Here is a 13,004-nt window from a genome sequence, read left to right as displayed (position 1 = left end):
GGAAATGGCCTATCCCCTTGACTCCAAGAGCCAGGTGGAGATTTTCAACAGCAAGAAAAATGTGAGATAGAAGAAGTTTGCTTCCCCTCTCCTGCCCCACAACCCTCCCCGAGAAATGTCAGTGCACAGAGAGACTGGCTGTCTCTGTACACAGAAGTACGGAGTTTTTATCCAAAGAGGAGTCAGCCACGAATATAGCAGAACGCGAGCATGGGGTGCATTCACAGTGCCTCCACGTGGTTCTTACCTGTCCTGCCATTCAGAAGAATCGGCTTGCCCTCGAGGTCTCCCCTCATGGGGATGACTGTGATCTTATATTCCGTCCCCGGCTGCAGACCTGGAAACAAGCAGCCAATGCCAGGTTGAGTACGGGCTCTAGACCCTGGAGCCCCAGCACTGCTCTTCTGGGGATTTGGCAGGGCGAGGGGCAGGGCTGTGCATCTCCCCTCAAGACTACAGCCTACCTAAGACAGCTGAAGAGCTGCAGGACCAGCGGAACATGAGGCATAACTGAGGAGTTTACGGGCCAGAATGGCCGAGATGAATCTGATGAGGCTCCGGTTTCTTCCTTGGGCCATTAAGCACATATTTCCCAATTGTATCTATATCCCAAATGTTTTTCTGCTCCCGACAATCATTTTCCCTCAAAAGTTTCTTTCCTTCCTATTGTAATAATTCACTTAACTTCTTCCTCTTCATTTTCTTTTTTGGCTTCACTTTACTCAGCCTTTTCTGTTTCTTTTTTGTTCTTAATTTTTTTTTGTTTCTCTGTAGCAGCCACCTGAATGCTTGTTCCTCGTGGCACAAAAATTCAGACTTTGGTGACAAGATGCAGGCAAATGGTAGAATGTATGAGGCACACCCCACAAAACATTGAGAACCCCAAGATAACCTCTCAAGACAGAAATCAGAGGGTGGAGGGCAGGACAAAACCCCAGAGGGGGACGTACCAAGGAGCCCCTCACTTGCACCAGCCCCTTCCAAGGCCATGTGCTTGGGCATTCATGCTTATGTGTCACTTTTCTTAAAGAGAGTCCTGAAAACTGCAAGCCTCAGGTGCCACAAAACATTACCTAGCCCTGTGTGGCCCCACTGTGGCAGCCATCTGATTTCCAGTCTTCCAGTGTTTGCTCAGTCACCTGTGATGAGGAATGCCCCACTCCTGGCTGCCTAGCTCAACTCCTTCCACATATGGCACTGAACAAACCAAGTTCAACCAATTTCTCAATGTCTCTCTCTCTCCCACACCACATACACACAGACACACACTCAGTTCTTCCAAAAAGAAAGCTTGTCTGCCATCAAATCCCCTCTGAGACACAGAGGCTTCCAAGGGGTTAGCTGACTTGGAAGAACATTTCAGACGTGTAATCTGCTACCCAGGTGCTCCAAGATCTTGGAATCAGCCCTGGGATGCTGGAGCAGAGTCTTCAGGCCCCTCAGAGTGGGCTGACCTCTGTGAGCTCCTGGAGTCAGGGTTCAGGTGATTCTCAAGGCCTCAGAATCCTCTGTGCACAGCTGAGCCCTGTAGCTGCTGGTCCCCCCTGCTCACACAGTCCCCACCTCAGCATCCACACCAAGCATCTCGCCTCCCCAGTGCTGGCTCTTACCCGTGATGTCATATCGGCTCTTGGGGTCACCGCTCTTGGGCACGGTGACCTCGGCCACCTCTTGCCCTGTCAGGGGGCCATACTGCAACTTGTAGTAGTCCACCTCGGTCAGGGGGTTCTCCCATTCCACATCAAGGGAGTTCTCTGTCTCATCCGTCACCCAGGCAGTGCCAGGCACAGCAAGATCTAATGCAGGGGTCAGGGAGGGCAAGAGAAAGCGGTGAAGACCAGGGGCCCCGTCTGCAACAGGCTGTTGGCTACCAGGTCAGCTCCCATTCTTGACACTCTGAATGCAGGCTGCAGCCCCAGGACATGTCCTTAAAATGTGTCCTAACACGTAACTGTTGGTTTTCACACTGTCCATGGAGGACAGACTGTCTTCCAGGAAAACTTCTTCCCTATCCCAGCCCATCAGATGCCAAGCAACCCTCCCCATCAACGTTGCCATGGCCAAGCCCTGAACCTCAACTCCGAGGCCAGCTGTCAACACACTCGGCGTTGGGGGGCAGTCACACAGCTCTGAACCAAACATTCACTCTTTAGCTCTTCAGAGACACAGCCTCATGACAAGACTCTCAAGGCCATGTGGAGTTTGGGAAATATATTTCAAATTTCCTGGAATGCAACACTGGTAATACAACCAGCTCCTTCCTCAGTCTCCCAAATTACAGTTGCTTCCCTTTCTCTCAAATTCTCCTGTAAGATTTACCCCTAGGCAAAACTGTAAAATGGAAGAATTTTAACTTGGTCCTTTGAAGGATTCTTCCTGCACCTTCTACCAGATTTTAGCACCTCTCCCAGATACCTGATATCCTCAGCTGCTCTACCTATTGATCCTGTGAGGGAAGAAAGTAACTGCATAGTTCTTCATGCCCTGCTGGCTCAGTCAGTAAAGAATCCACCTGCAATGCAGGAGTTCAGTCATTAAAGTCGTGTCCGACTCTTTGCAACCGAATGGACTGTAGCCCATCAGGCTCCTCTGTCCATGGGATTTTCCAGGCAAGAATACGGAGTGGATGGCCATTTCCTTCTCCAATGCAATGCAGGAGACTAGAGTTCAATCCCTGGGTCGGAAAGATCCCCTGGAGAAGGAAATGGGACACCCACTCCAGTATTCTTGCTTGGGAAATTCCATGGACAGAGGAACTAAGCAGGTTACAGTTCATGGGGTTGCAAGAGGTGGACACGACTGAGCAACTAAACCATACCAGTGCCACATGAAGTATTAATGGCTAAATGTTCACCCGTCCACTCAGGAGAAAATGAAAATATGATGCCTGTTACCAAGGAACGGATTGCTGGCGTGGCTCTGTGGGAAGGACTTTCGGGTGCTGGTGGTAGAGTGGGGTCTGGGTCCCTGGGAGTGCTTTGAATTCCAATGGTCACCTCCCAGGCCAGTGTCACCTGGCCTGAAGTTTGGAACAGGAAAGACAAGCCCTAGACTCTCAGCCTCGCCCCTCTCCTCGCCTCCCATGCCTTGGTTCTGAAGGTGTTCCCACCAGGCTGACTGACCCTTTGTCAAGGACACAGAACAGAGAATTTGTGTATTGGTCAAGGGGCGAAATCTCAAGGCCTGTGGCTCTGAATGTTTCTGAATCTCTCTGTTATGGATAAAGAGCTTCTCGGAGCCTTTTCCCTGAAGCACTCCCTCTGCCTTTCACCTGCCAGCCTCCAGGTTCTTCCCCAAGGATGGCAGTTCCTTGAGGGAACAACAGGTCAAGAGGTGAATAATGAAAATGACCCAAGGGTTACAGAAGGGGTACCACATGGCTCACAAGCGAAAAACCAGGAACTTCATGAAAGAGCTCAAGGTGAGCATGGGGATAAGTGTCTCTCAGGCTGAGGTTCCCCAGAGGAACAAACCAGAAAGGGTTTCACTTGAATTGGATTAGACGACTTTGCAGTCGTCTTTGCAGGATTTTACAAGTCCCCAGGGCAAGAAACCGGGAGTAGTTGCTAAGACTTTCAGAACTGATGTCTCTGCTCTTCATTGAGAGACTGTGGGCACTGTCCTGGCTGAAGACAGGGGCAGTCAGACAAAAACAGAAAGAGAAAAGCAGCCCAACAGCAGGGCGCTGGCTTGACTCTCGCAGGTGGGCCTCTGTGTTCTCCCATTGAACACACACAATTTCACAGGGACTTCCCTGGTGGTTCAGTGGGTAAAACTCTGTGCTCCCAATGCAGGGGCCCAGGTTTCATCCCTTGTCAGGAAACTAGATCCCACATGCATGCCACAACAAAGATCCTTAGTGCCACAACCAAGACTGGGAGTAGCCTAAATAAAGAAATACAATTTCACAGGACATCAGCAGCAGACAAATTAAGATGAAACAAGACCATTCCAAGATCATGTCTGCACACAGGCCAAACATGAACCGAACATTGTCCAAATCACAAAAATGACTAAACATCCTCCCTTCTGACTAATATGAGTGACTATTCCCCCTCCCTTTTTTTAAAAAAAAAAACCAATGACAGCTTTAGTCTCCCTCTAGTCTGCCCTCTTTCTAGATAAGATTCACTAAGATACCAATCACAGAATTATCCCCAGTTCATGACAGTAGGCAATCGAAAGTAAATCCCTGCTTCCCTAACCGTTTTCTCAGATCATCTGACACAAGTCCATATCCTACACCAGACCCCTCAAGCACTGTCTTCCAGAGACACCTGTGGTCTGCCATTGTATGCGCTCCCGTGAGGCAACAATGAATAAACCCAACTTGTTCAACTACAGGGGTGTTCTGAGAGGTCTTCGGCTAGAGGGCATTGACGATGGCAATCACAAACTGTCCTCCCAAAGAGGATAAGTCCTTCACGCTCTTTCAAACACTGAGCTACCCCTACCCTTCTCCATTCTTACCACCAAAATGGACAGGCAGCCAGATATTTCTGCAAAGATATTGCATTCCAAAGGCCCATCCACCTGGATCTCCCTGGACTTTCCTTCAGAGTTTAGGGGAAAATGGAGGCAGCTCATTTTTATCACACCTAGAACAGTGCCTTTTTATTTTTTTAAAGTCACTCAGTCACGTCTAACTCTTTGCAACCCCATGGACTATGGACCCTAGAATCTATGGAATTCTCCAGGCCAGAATTCTAGAGTGGGTAGCCTTTTCCTTCTCCAGGGGATCTTCCCAAACCAGGGATCAAACCCAGGTCTCCCACGTTGCAGGCAGATTCGTTACCAGTTGAGCCACAAGGGAAGCCCAAGACAGTGCCTGGCAATGTTCAAATAAATGTTCAAGTAAATGTTCAATAAAGTATGCTGAGAAAAGGAATGAATTTGAATCACTCAAACAACTAGGTTTCTCTGAACACTTGAAGATCCTAGGGTTTCATAGGAATGAATAATTTCTAAAGAATAAGCAGTATGTCTGTCCTTCCAAACATCTTGGTAGCATTTAGTGGTGCCCTAGAGATTCTGTCCCTCCAGATCCATCTACCTTCCTGTTCTGTATCCCAGATTATGACCTCTATGAAATGTATTAGCTGGGTTCCCTGGCCCTCTGATTTCCGGTCATGTGCAGCCAGTGAGAGTCACCAGAAGACCAGAGGGCAGGAGAGAGAGTTTGGGCAACTGTTCCCCTTCACTGCCTCCTGATGAGGACACAGTGGACTGCCTGTGTTCCTCTACCAAAGGCACTTCATCAGGCAGCCATCTCCTAAAGCTCTTTCTGGGTCCCAGTACCAACTTCCATCCCCTGCCCCTTCAGACTGGGGTAGATCTCCACTGACACCAGCCCTGGAGTATTTCATCATCCAAACCCTATCTATACCTTTATAAATAACCTCTTCACTAAACTTTCTAAGCTGCCCCGTTTGTTCCCTCTCTTTCCTGCTGAGATGAATCTAACTGATACAGGTGGCTTCAGCAGACCCCCAATCATACCAACTTGACCTTGTTCAGAGGCTCATTGAAGGCATGAGGATGCAGGTGTCCTCCATGGTTGCTTGTACATGAGTGCCAGGGCAACCAAAGAAAACTCTTGAGAGTCCCTTGGACAGCAATGAGATCAAGACAGTTAATCCTAAAGGAAATCAACCCTGAATATTTGTTGGAAGGGCTGATGCTGAAGCTGAAGCTCCAATACTCTGGCCACCTGATATGGAAAGCTGACTCACTGGAAAGACCCTGACATTGGGAAAGATTGAGGGCAGGAGGAGAAGAGGATGACAGAGGATGAGATGGTTGGATGGCATCATTGAGTCAATGGACATGAACTTGAACAAACTCTGGTAGATGGTGAAGGACAGGGAAGCCTGGTCTGCTGCAGTCCATGGGGTTGCTAAGAGTCAGACTCAACTGAGCAACTGATGAATAATAATCTCAGGGAATGGAGAAGAGCCTGTAATTCCCAATCCAGCAGGCTCCATCACTGGCTTGGAGGAGCAGAGAGAGGGGAATAAGAATGGAGACTTTTCTTCAGAACCTAGGATTGCTACAGCTGTATTTTACAAACTCCAATCCAGAGTAATGGCCTGAGTAGTAGAAGGGTACTTCTGGGGACGATGGAAGATGTATAGAGCAGGACCTCTCCTGGGAAACCTGGCTGCTTCCTCACCTGTGGTGGCCAGTAGATGCTGCGGGCTGCTGGAAATCTCTTTCTTCACATTGCGCAGGCTCACGATGTACTTGGTTCCAGGCAGCAAACCAAGGATCTCGTAGCTGTGCTGCTCCTTGGGCACTTTGATCTGCTTCACAGAGAGCTCCTTCCCCAGTGGGTAGTAGCTGAGGAGGTAGTGGTCTACCTGGCTGGAGGGCTCCCAGCTCACCAGCAGGGAATCCTCGGTGCTCTTGAGCAGCTGCAGTCCCTGGGGGGCGACCACTGCACACAGAATAGGAACAGGGGTAGAGACAGTGAGGGAACAGGGGTGGGGATCCACAGCCAAAACGTATTCCTTGAGCACCTACTTTATATTGGGTTGGACAAATCATAGTATATGGAAAATCCCAAATGAACTTTTTGGCCAATCCACTGCTTAACACTATGATGGTGGGTGTGGAGGATACACAGCCTGCATAAGGCACCACAGTGGACCCCCAGAAGTTATTATCTAGTTAGAAGTTAATATCGACCCCCTATGTTGCCAGTGATGCTCCAAGTCTTAGTTCAAAATCATCCAACCTATGCCTTTAGCAGAAGTTAACATTAATCTTTAAACAGTCCAGAGATGAGAAAGAAAGCTACAAAAAAAAAGAGAGAGAGCGAGATAGAGAGAGGGAGAGAGAACCAGCTGGGACCAAGATGGTGAATATGACCTCCAACAGACCCTGAGTCTTACTCTACCCTGAATTTCTATAGTGGCATATTAAAGTACATGCCTACCAGCAGCCTTGATTGGGACATTAGGAGTCAAAACAATGATAAAAAGAGAGTGGCACCCCACTCCTTTGAAAAAGCACTGCTCCTTCGCAGGCAGACTAATGTACACGGCTCCCCATCATTAACCTCACTCCTCCTTCCTTTGTTTTTACTCTTTAAAATTGAATCTCTCTTGCTAGGTGGGCCAGAAGTTGATCTGTGCACTTAGTTCTGGCTTCTCCATTCTTCGACCACTGAATAAAGCTTGTGCTGTAGGGATCTCGGCTTAAGTTTTGTTATTGGCAGCTAGAACCGCAACCCTCCCCCAGCCAGGCAGAGAGCCTTAGCAGGGCCAAGGCCTGAGCAGGGTCTACAAGACTTCATTCAGTAACACCTACACACACACACACACACACACACACACACACACACACACACACATACACATTAGATCACCTAAGACTACTAGTCCTCAAACCAGTGGTATCAGCATCACCTTGGAATTTGTTAGAAATGCAAGTTCTTGGGGCCGTACCTCAGACCTGCTGAATCAGAACCTCTGAGAGGCACCCAGGAATCTATTTTCACATGCTCTCCAGGGGATTCTGGAGTAGACTAAATAAAGGTGAAGTGCCCTACTTAGGACAAAATGTAAACTGATGGTTAAAGGGTGCCTGGACCATGGCAGCCGGGTCAGAAGAAAGGCAGGCCCAGGCACATCTCCACTCTCACCCTGGGCGCAGTCCAGGCCGGTGAAGCCCTCCTCGCAGTAACACTCGCCCGTGTCACAGAAGCCGTGGCCGCTGCAGTCGCCGGGGCAGCGCTTCTCGCTGCAGTCCTCCGACGTGAAGTCCTCATGGCACTGGCAGACACCACGCACGCATGTGCCATGACCGCTGCAGTTCTCAGGGCAGGCGGGGTAGGCACAGTCGGCGCCCACATAGGGCGGCTCGCACACGCAGCGGCCGTCCACGCAGCGCCCGTGGCCGCTGCAGGCACCGGGGCAGGCGAGCCACTCGCAGTCGGCGCCCTCCCAGCCATGCTCGCAGTGGCAGCTGCACGTGTCCAGGGAGAAGGTCCCGTGGCCACTACAGTGGCGGCTCAGACCTGCCCAAGAGAGAGGGGAACAGTCAGCGGAGGCTGGAGGGCTTGTGAATAGGGACTCTCCATCCCTGAGAACCCTGAGAGCAGATGATTTCAGGATTCTGCAAGACTCCTTCTGTAGAGGAGGGTGGGGTCTATAGGGAAGACTAGGAGCCTGCCCTCTCCACCATGGGCCAGACTCGAACCTGCAAAATCTATACTTTATGCCTGAAAAGTCACAGAGACCACCCTAGCCTTTCCCTTTGCATCCCAAGTGCTCCTGTGACTTCACTTGGTCCCCCCACCACCACCCTGTAAAAGATGCTAATTATTTAGTACTTTTCTATGAAAGTGCCTTAAATGCTCCAACCTGGGTATCAGTGGGCCAGGTTATACTAAGGGGCAGGGCTCCTGGGATGGGCAGGAGAGAGTTAGGCAGGGTGGGAGTTTGTCTTGATTGGAGGAGCTGGACCTAGCAAGTCTGCGTCCTTAGGAAATGAGCTGTAGTTGAAGCCTGAAAGGTGGACCTACAGAATCTATGAAACAGCCCAGTCTCATTATGGGATGGGAGAAGGGTTAATTAACCAGGCTCCCTTCTCTAATTCCAGACAGCAAGAGGTAGTTGGAGGGTGGGGCAGTCCTGGTCTGCTCACCAGCCCCAGCTCCTGATTCCCAGAACATCCTCTTTCCTTCGTAAAAACTTTTGACGTTCGGGCTGCTCAGGGACAATTTAACGCTCTTTTATTGCCATTTTATTCGCCCGCCCCGTCCTCCGTGTCTAGTTCTGCGTCTGGCCTATAGGAGGCGCTCTTAATGGTAGCAATTTCTTCTAGCATTAAAATGTATGCCGAAGTATCACTGATTATTATTCTCTGGAAAATAATATGAGCAGTTTATCTTGAAAAAAAAAATGTGGTGATGGAAGTTCTCACTGTTTGTAAAGTCAAATTGTAGTACTTTATTACTAACAAAAGGACAGTTTGCTGAATAATGGGCCAAGAAATCTTCTGTACATCGTCTCTAGTTCTCAGAACTAGACTAGCTGATAGAACTCTCCTCAACAGACAGTTGAGGACATGAGGAATTTGCCCAAAGTCACACACTAAAGAATGGAGGTTTGTACCGAGAACTGAGATTTGTACCCAAACCTGTCTAGCTCCAAGCCATCAGTCTTCTTTCCTCTCCAACCTGTCGCTTCCCCTTATGAAGGGAAATAGAGATCGGATCTACAGGTAAAACTGCACCCAGAAGCAGTCTCTTCTGAAAGCACTGACCCAAGAGTCCAGACTTTAAGAGTTGCTGGTCCCTCCCTGCTCAGGCTTGAAGATAACCCCTAGAGCTAGTACCAGTGATAACATCTCCCTTAGAGAAAACCCAGAGTGAGAGGCAGGGTGCTCACGAGCCTGGTAGAACACCCGGCGGTGCTCATTCAGAGTTTGTTGACTGGATACCAGGTGGTACACTCACCAGCTGCTCCTGGGCAGCAGCGCTGGGCACTGCACCTCTCCTTCACCTCCGCCATCTCCTCCTCCAGCTTCTTCACCCGGGCCAGGAGGTCCCACAAGCTGCCTGCCAGCTCACAGTCCTTCTGTGGCGTCTGCAGGCGGATGTTGTGCCTGAAGACGATATTCTGTTCCTCGGTCTCCTCTGGGGCCAGGAGCGAGGTTCCATCACCACGAAGGGGCTGTGGGTCAGCCTCCACCTGGACGACGGCAGACTTGGGCACGTCAATCTTGTAGGTGTGGCTGACGGTAACCTGTTGCTCCTTCTCGCTGCATCCAGAAGACTCAAGAGTGGCTGGGGCCGAGGTCGCCAAGAGCACAGAGCCCAGCAGGAGCACCAGGGGGAAGCAGAACCTCCCCTGGAGACCCATCCTTGGGGAGACGGGGAACCAATGCTCCTGGAAGCCTGCATCCAGAAGAACATGCAAAAGAAAGCCAGGGACATCTGCTGATGGAAACTGGCCTTTTTAATGGATTCTAAGGGTCCACGGGAAGCTGAGAAACCAGCAAAAAATTTTCATCCTCTATCTCCTGAGGGCTTGAATTAGATTACTTTTTTTGTTCCTTCTTCACACATTGCACATTCCTGCCTCCTGCTTTGCTAACACTGTTCCTACTCCCTGAGAGGCCCTCCTCTTCATTTCTAATTCTGTATTTCACCTGCACTATAATAATAACAAGAACAACTTCTTGAAGTCAGGGCATACTTTGTGCCAAGCTTTGCTCACCCTAATCAATCCTGACAACACTAACAATTGTAGCTGTACGTGGGACACAAGTTGTGTGCCAGGCACTATTCTAAACATTCTACATTTATTATTTCATTCAGTCGTCACAACAACCCTTCATGGAATATATGGTTATCCCCATTTTAGAGACAGGGAAACTGAGGCACAGCTACCTCAAATGACTTGCCCACAGGCACACATGGCTGAGAGTGGCAGAATGTGAACCCAAGAAATCTTACACCAGAGTCTGTTCTGGTACCACGACATCGTGCTGCCTCATGAAGACGAGGAGGCAGAGGCTCATGGGACAGATGTGTTGACCTGGGTACCACGGCCAGAAAGGGCAGAACCTGTTCTCAGCCCTCCAGGCCAGTGTCCCACTCACCAGCTCTGCCCACAAGCGAGCAAAAGAGCAGAATTTCTAATCAAAAATAACTTCCCCACAAAGTCTTCTCTCACACCCCCTCCCTCACCTCAGCCGGAAATTAGCTCTCCTTCTGCTGAACATTGGAGAAGGCAATGGCACCCCACTCCAGCACTCTTGCCTGGAAAATCCCATGGACAGAGGAGCCTGGTAGGCTGCAGCCCCATGGGGTCAAGAAGAGTCAGACACGACTGAGCAACTTCACTTTCCCTTTTCACTTTCATGCATTGGAGAAGGAAATGGCAACCCACTCCAGTGTTCTTGCCTGCAGAATCCTAGGGACAGGGGAGCCTGGTGGGCTGCCGTCTATGGGGTCACATAGAGTTGGACATGACTGAAGCGACTTAGCAGCAGCAGCAGCAGCTGCTGAACAGTCAGAGCAGTGTATGGGTCCCTCTGAGCATCTCTTAGTAGTGATTCTTGTCTTGTAATTACTCTTGGATGCAACCTGTGTCCACACAAGACTAAGCCTTTTAAGGCCAGGACCCAGAGCCAAGTCCTCTAGGGGACCACCCTCAAGACAGGAGTACAGAGCCCCACATGCTGAGGGGTTCAGTCAGCCTCCAACTCCTTTGGTGCTCAGGTGATTAGTAAGTCAGGCCACCTGGACCAGAGCTGGCTGTTAGGTTCCACCACCCCTGCCGCCCACAGAAGGTGTAGACCTCTGGCACCAACTGTGTGCAGGAGGACCCCATCTCTCCTAGGGCCCCTGGCCCCCATCTGGGATGGCACATTCTTGATCACTAACAAGCCGAGTCAGGGCAGATGCCAGGGACCTGGTTTGCACCTCACGTTGACTCACAGGTACTCAGTCACCAACCAGTGCATCTCTCAGTCAAGCTGTCATCCAGAAACCCATGTGCAGAGCTGCCTCCTAACGATGGACTCCTGTGACCAACTCAAGACTCACAAGCATTTGTACTAGAGACCGGAGAAGTCAGGAATCCTAGTCCTCTCCCGGTGGCTATGTCCCAGGCAAGCTCAGGGTCTCCATGTGCGAGGCGGCTCCTATGTACTGAAAAGACAAATGGAGCGGGTCCCAGGTGTTTATCCCTGCGAGTTCAGTTCAGTCGCTCAGTCACGTCTGACTCTTTGCGACCCTATGGACTGCAGCACGCCAGACTTCCCTGTCCATCACCAGCTGAGCTTTAACCTCCTCAGTTGTTAAGTGGGAATAGCAGTGGCTGCTTGACTGCATTGTATGTGGAAGGCACTTAGCACCATGCCAGGCACATGTGTGCCTGCTCAGTCACTTCAGCTGTGTCTGACTCTTCGTGACCCTACTGAGTCAATTCCCAGGTAGGCTGAAAAGAAGTCTGGGGGTCCCCAAGGAGGAGAAAGGGGTCTGGAGTTCTCAAGGAGGAGAAAAGGACAAACTTTTTTTTCTTTAAGCGTAGAACTGATGATTACACAACAAAACAACTCATCTTGCTCAAGGATATGTTTTCCCTTAAATTCCGTATATAACAATGTATCCTGCTTGAGGACATGTGTCTCCTTCTTGAGAACCTTCTGGCTAATCCTGTCATCTTAAAACGTATATTGTGGGAGTGGGTCTAGTAAGACCTTTACAACCTTGAGACATTCTTTTGATTTATTGTAATAACCAGTTAAAAAGTATATAACTCACTTGCTAAGACTAGCAAGTGGGGCACTCTCTGTCCCCCTTCTGATGTCTATGTCAGAAGCTTTCTCTGTCCCTTGTTATACTTTAATAAAACTCTGCTACACAAAAGCTCTTGCGTGATCAAGCCTGGTCCCTGGTCCCGAAGCTAAATCTTCTTTGGAGATCATGAATCCGACATCATTCACCATAAGCTATCACTATGGACTATAGTCTACCAGGTTCCCCTGTCCATAGGGTTTCCCAGGCAAGAATACTGGAGTGGGTTGCCATTCCCTCCTCCAGGGGACCTTCTAGACCTAGAGACTGAACCCACATCTCCTCAGTAGCAAGGGGATTCTTTACCCCATGAGCCACCTGAAAGCCCTGCCAAGCACATAGTAAGGCCTCAATAATTATTTTGAGGTTTTATTTTTAATCAGCTACTCAGTATGATATCCTTTTTTCTCATATCTTTTTTGGGGAAGGGTGATACTGAAAAGAATATACAACATAAATTGAATAGTTCTAATGAACTGTTAAGGGCTTCCCAGTGGCTCAGTGGTAAAGAATCTACCTGCCAACGCTGGAGACACAGGAGACCCAGGTTTGATCCCTGGCTTGCGAGGATCTCCTGGAGGAGGAAATGGCAACCCACTCCAGTATTCTTGCCTGGAGAATCCCGTGGATGGAGGAGCCTGACAGGCTACAGTCCTTGTGGTTGCAAAGAGTCAGACATGAGTTAGTGACT

At 49.6% G+C, this 13,004-nt stretch overlaps 1 protein-coding gene across 1 annotated transcript in view; it reads right to left on the bottom strand.

Annotated features, from left to right (window-relative positions):
- The window catches only part of TNN (tenascin N), a 59,711-nt gene extending 49,842 nt beyond the window's left edge, over nucleotides 1–9,869 (bottom strand). The window contains exons 1-5 of the mRNA XM_069546121.1: nucleotides 9,464–9,869; nucleotides 7,646–8,020; nucleotides 6,173–6,436; nucleotides 1,611–1,796; nucleotides 248–337 (exon numbers count right to left, since the gene is read on the bottom strand). Coding sequence (XP_069402222.1) covers nucleotides 248–337; nucleotides 1,611–1,796; nucleotides 6,173–6,436; nucleotides 7,646–8,020; nucleotides 9,464–9,869 — 1,321 coding nt within the window. The remainder of the gene's footprint in view (nucleotides 1–247; nucleotides 338–1,610; nucleotides 1,797–6,172; nucleotides 6,437–7,645; nucleotides 8,021–9,463) is intronic.
- Nucleotides 9,870–13,004: the final 3,135 nt, after the last annotated feature.

The sequence above is a fragment of the Ovis canadensis genome, chromosome 12 (assembly GCF_042477335.2).
Source record: "Ovis canadensis isolate MfBH-ARS-UI-01 breed Bighorn chromosome 12, ARS-UI_OviCan_v2, whole genome shotgun sequence".
Classification (NCBI taxonomy): Eukaryota; Metazoa; Chordata; class Mammalia; order Artiodactyla; family Bovidae; genus Ovis; species Ovis canadensis.
The sequence above is the reverse complement of the archived record's forward strand: the minus strand, read 5'-3'. Positions and strand labels throughout refer to the sequence as shown.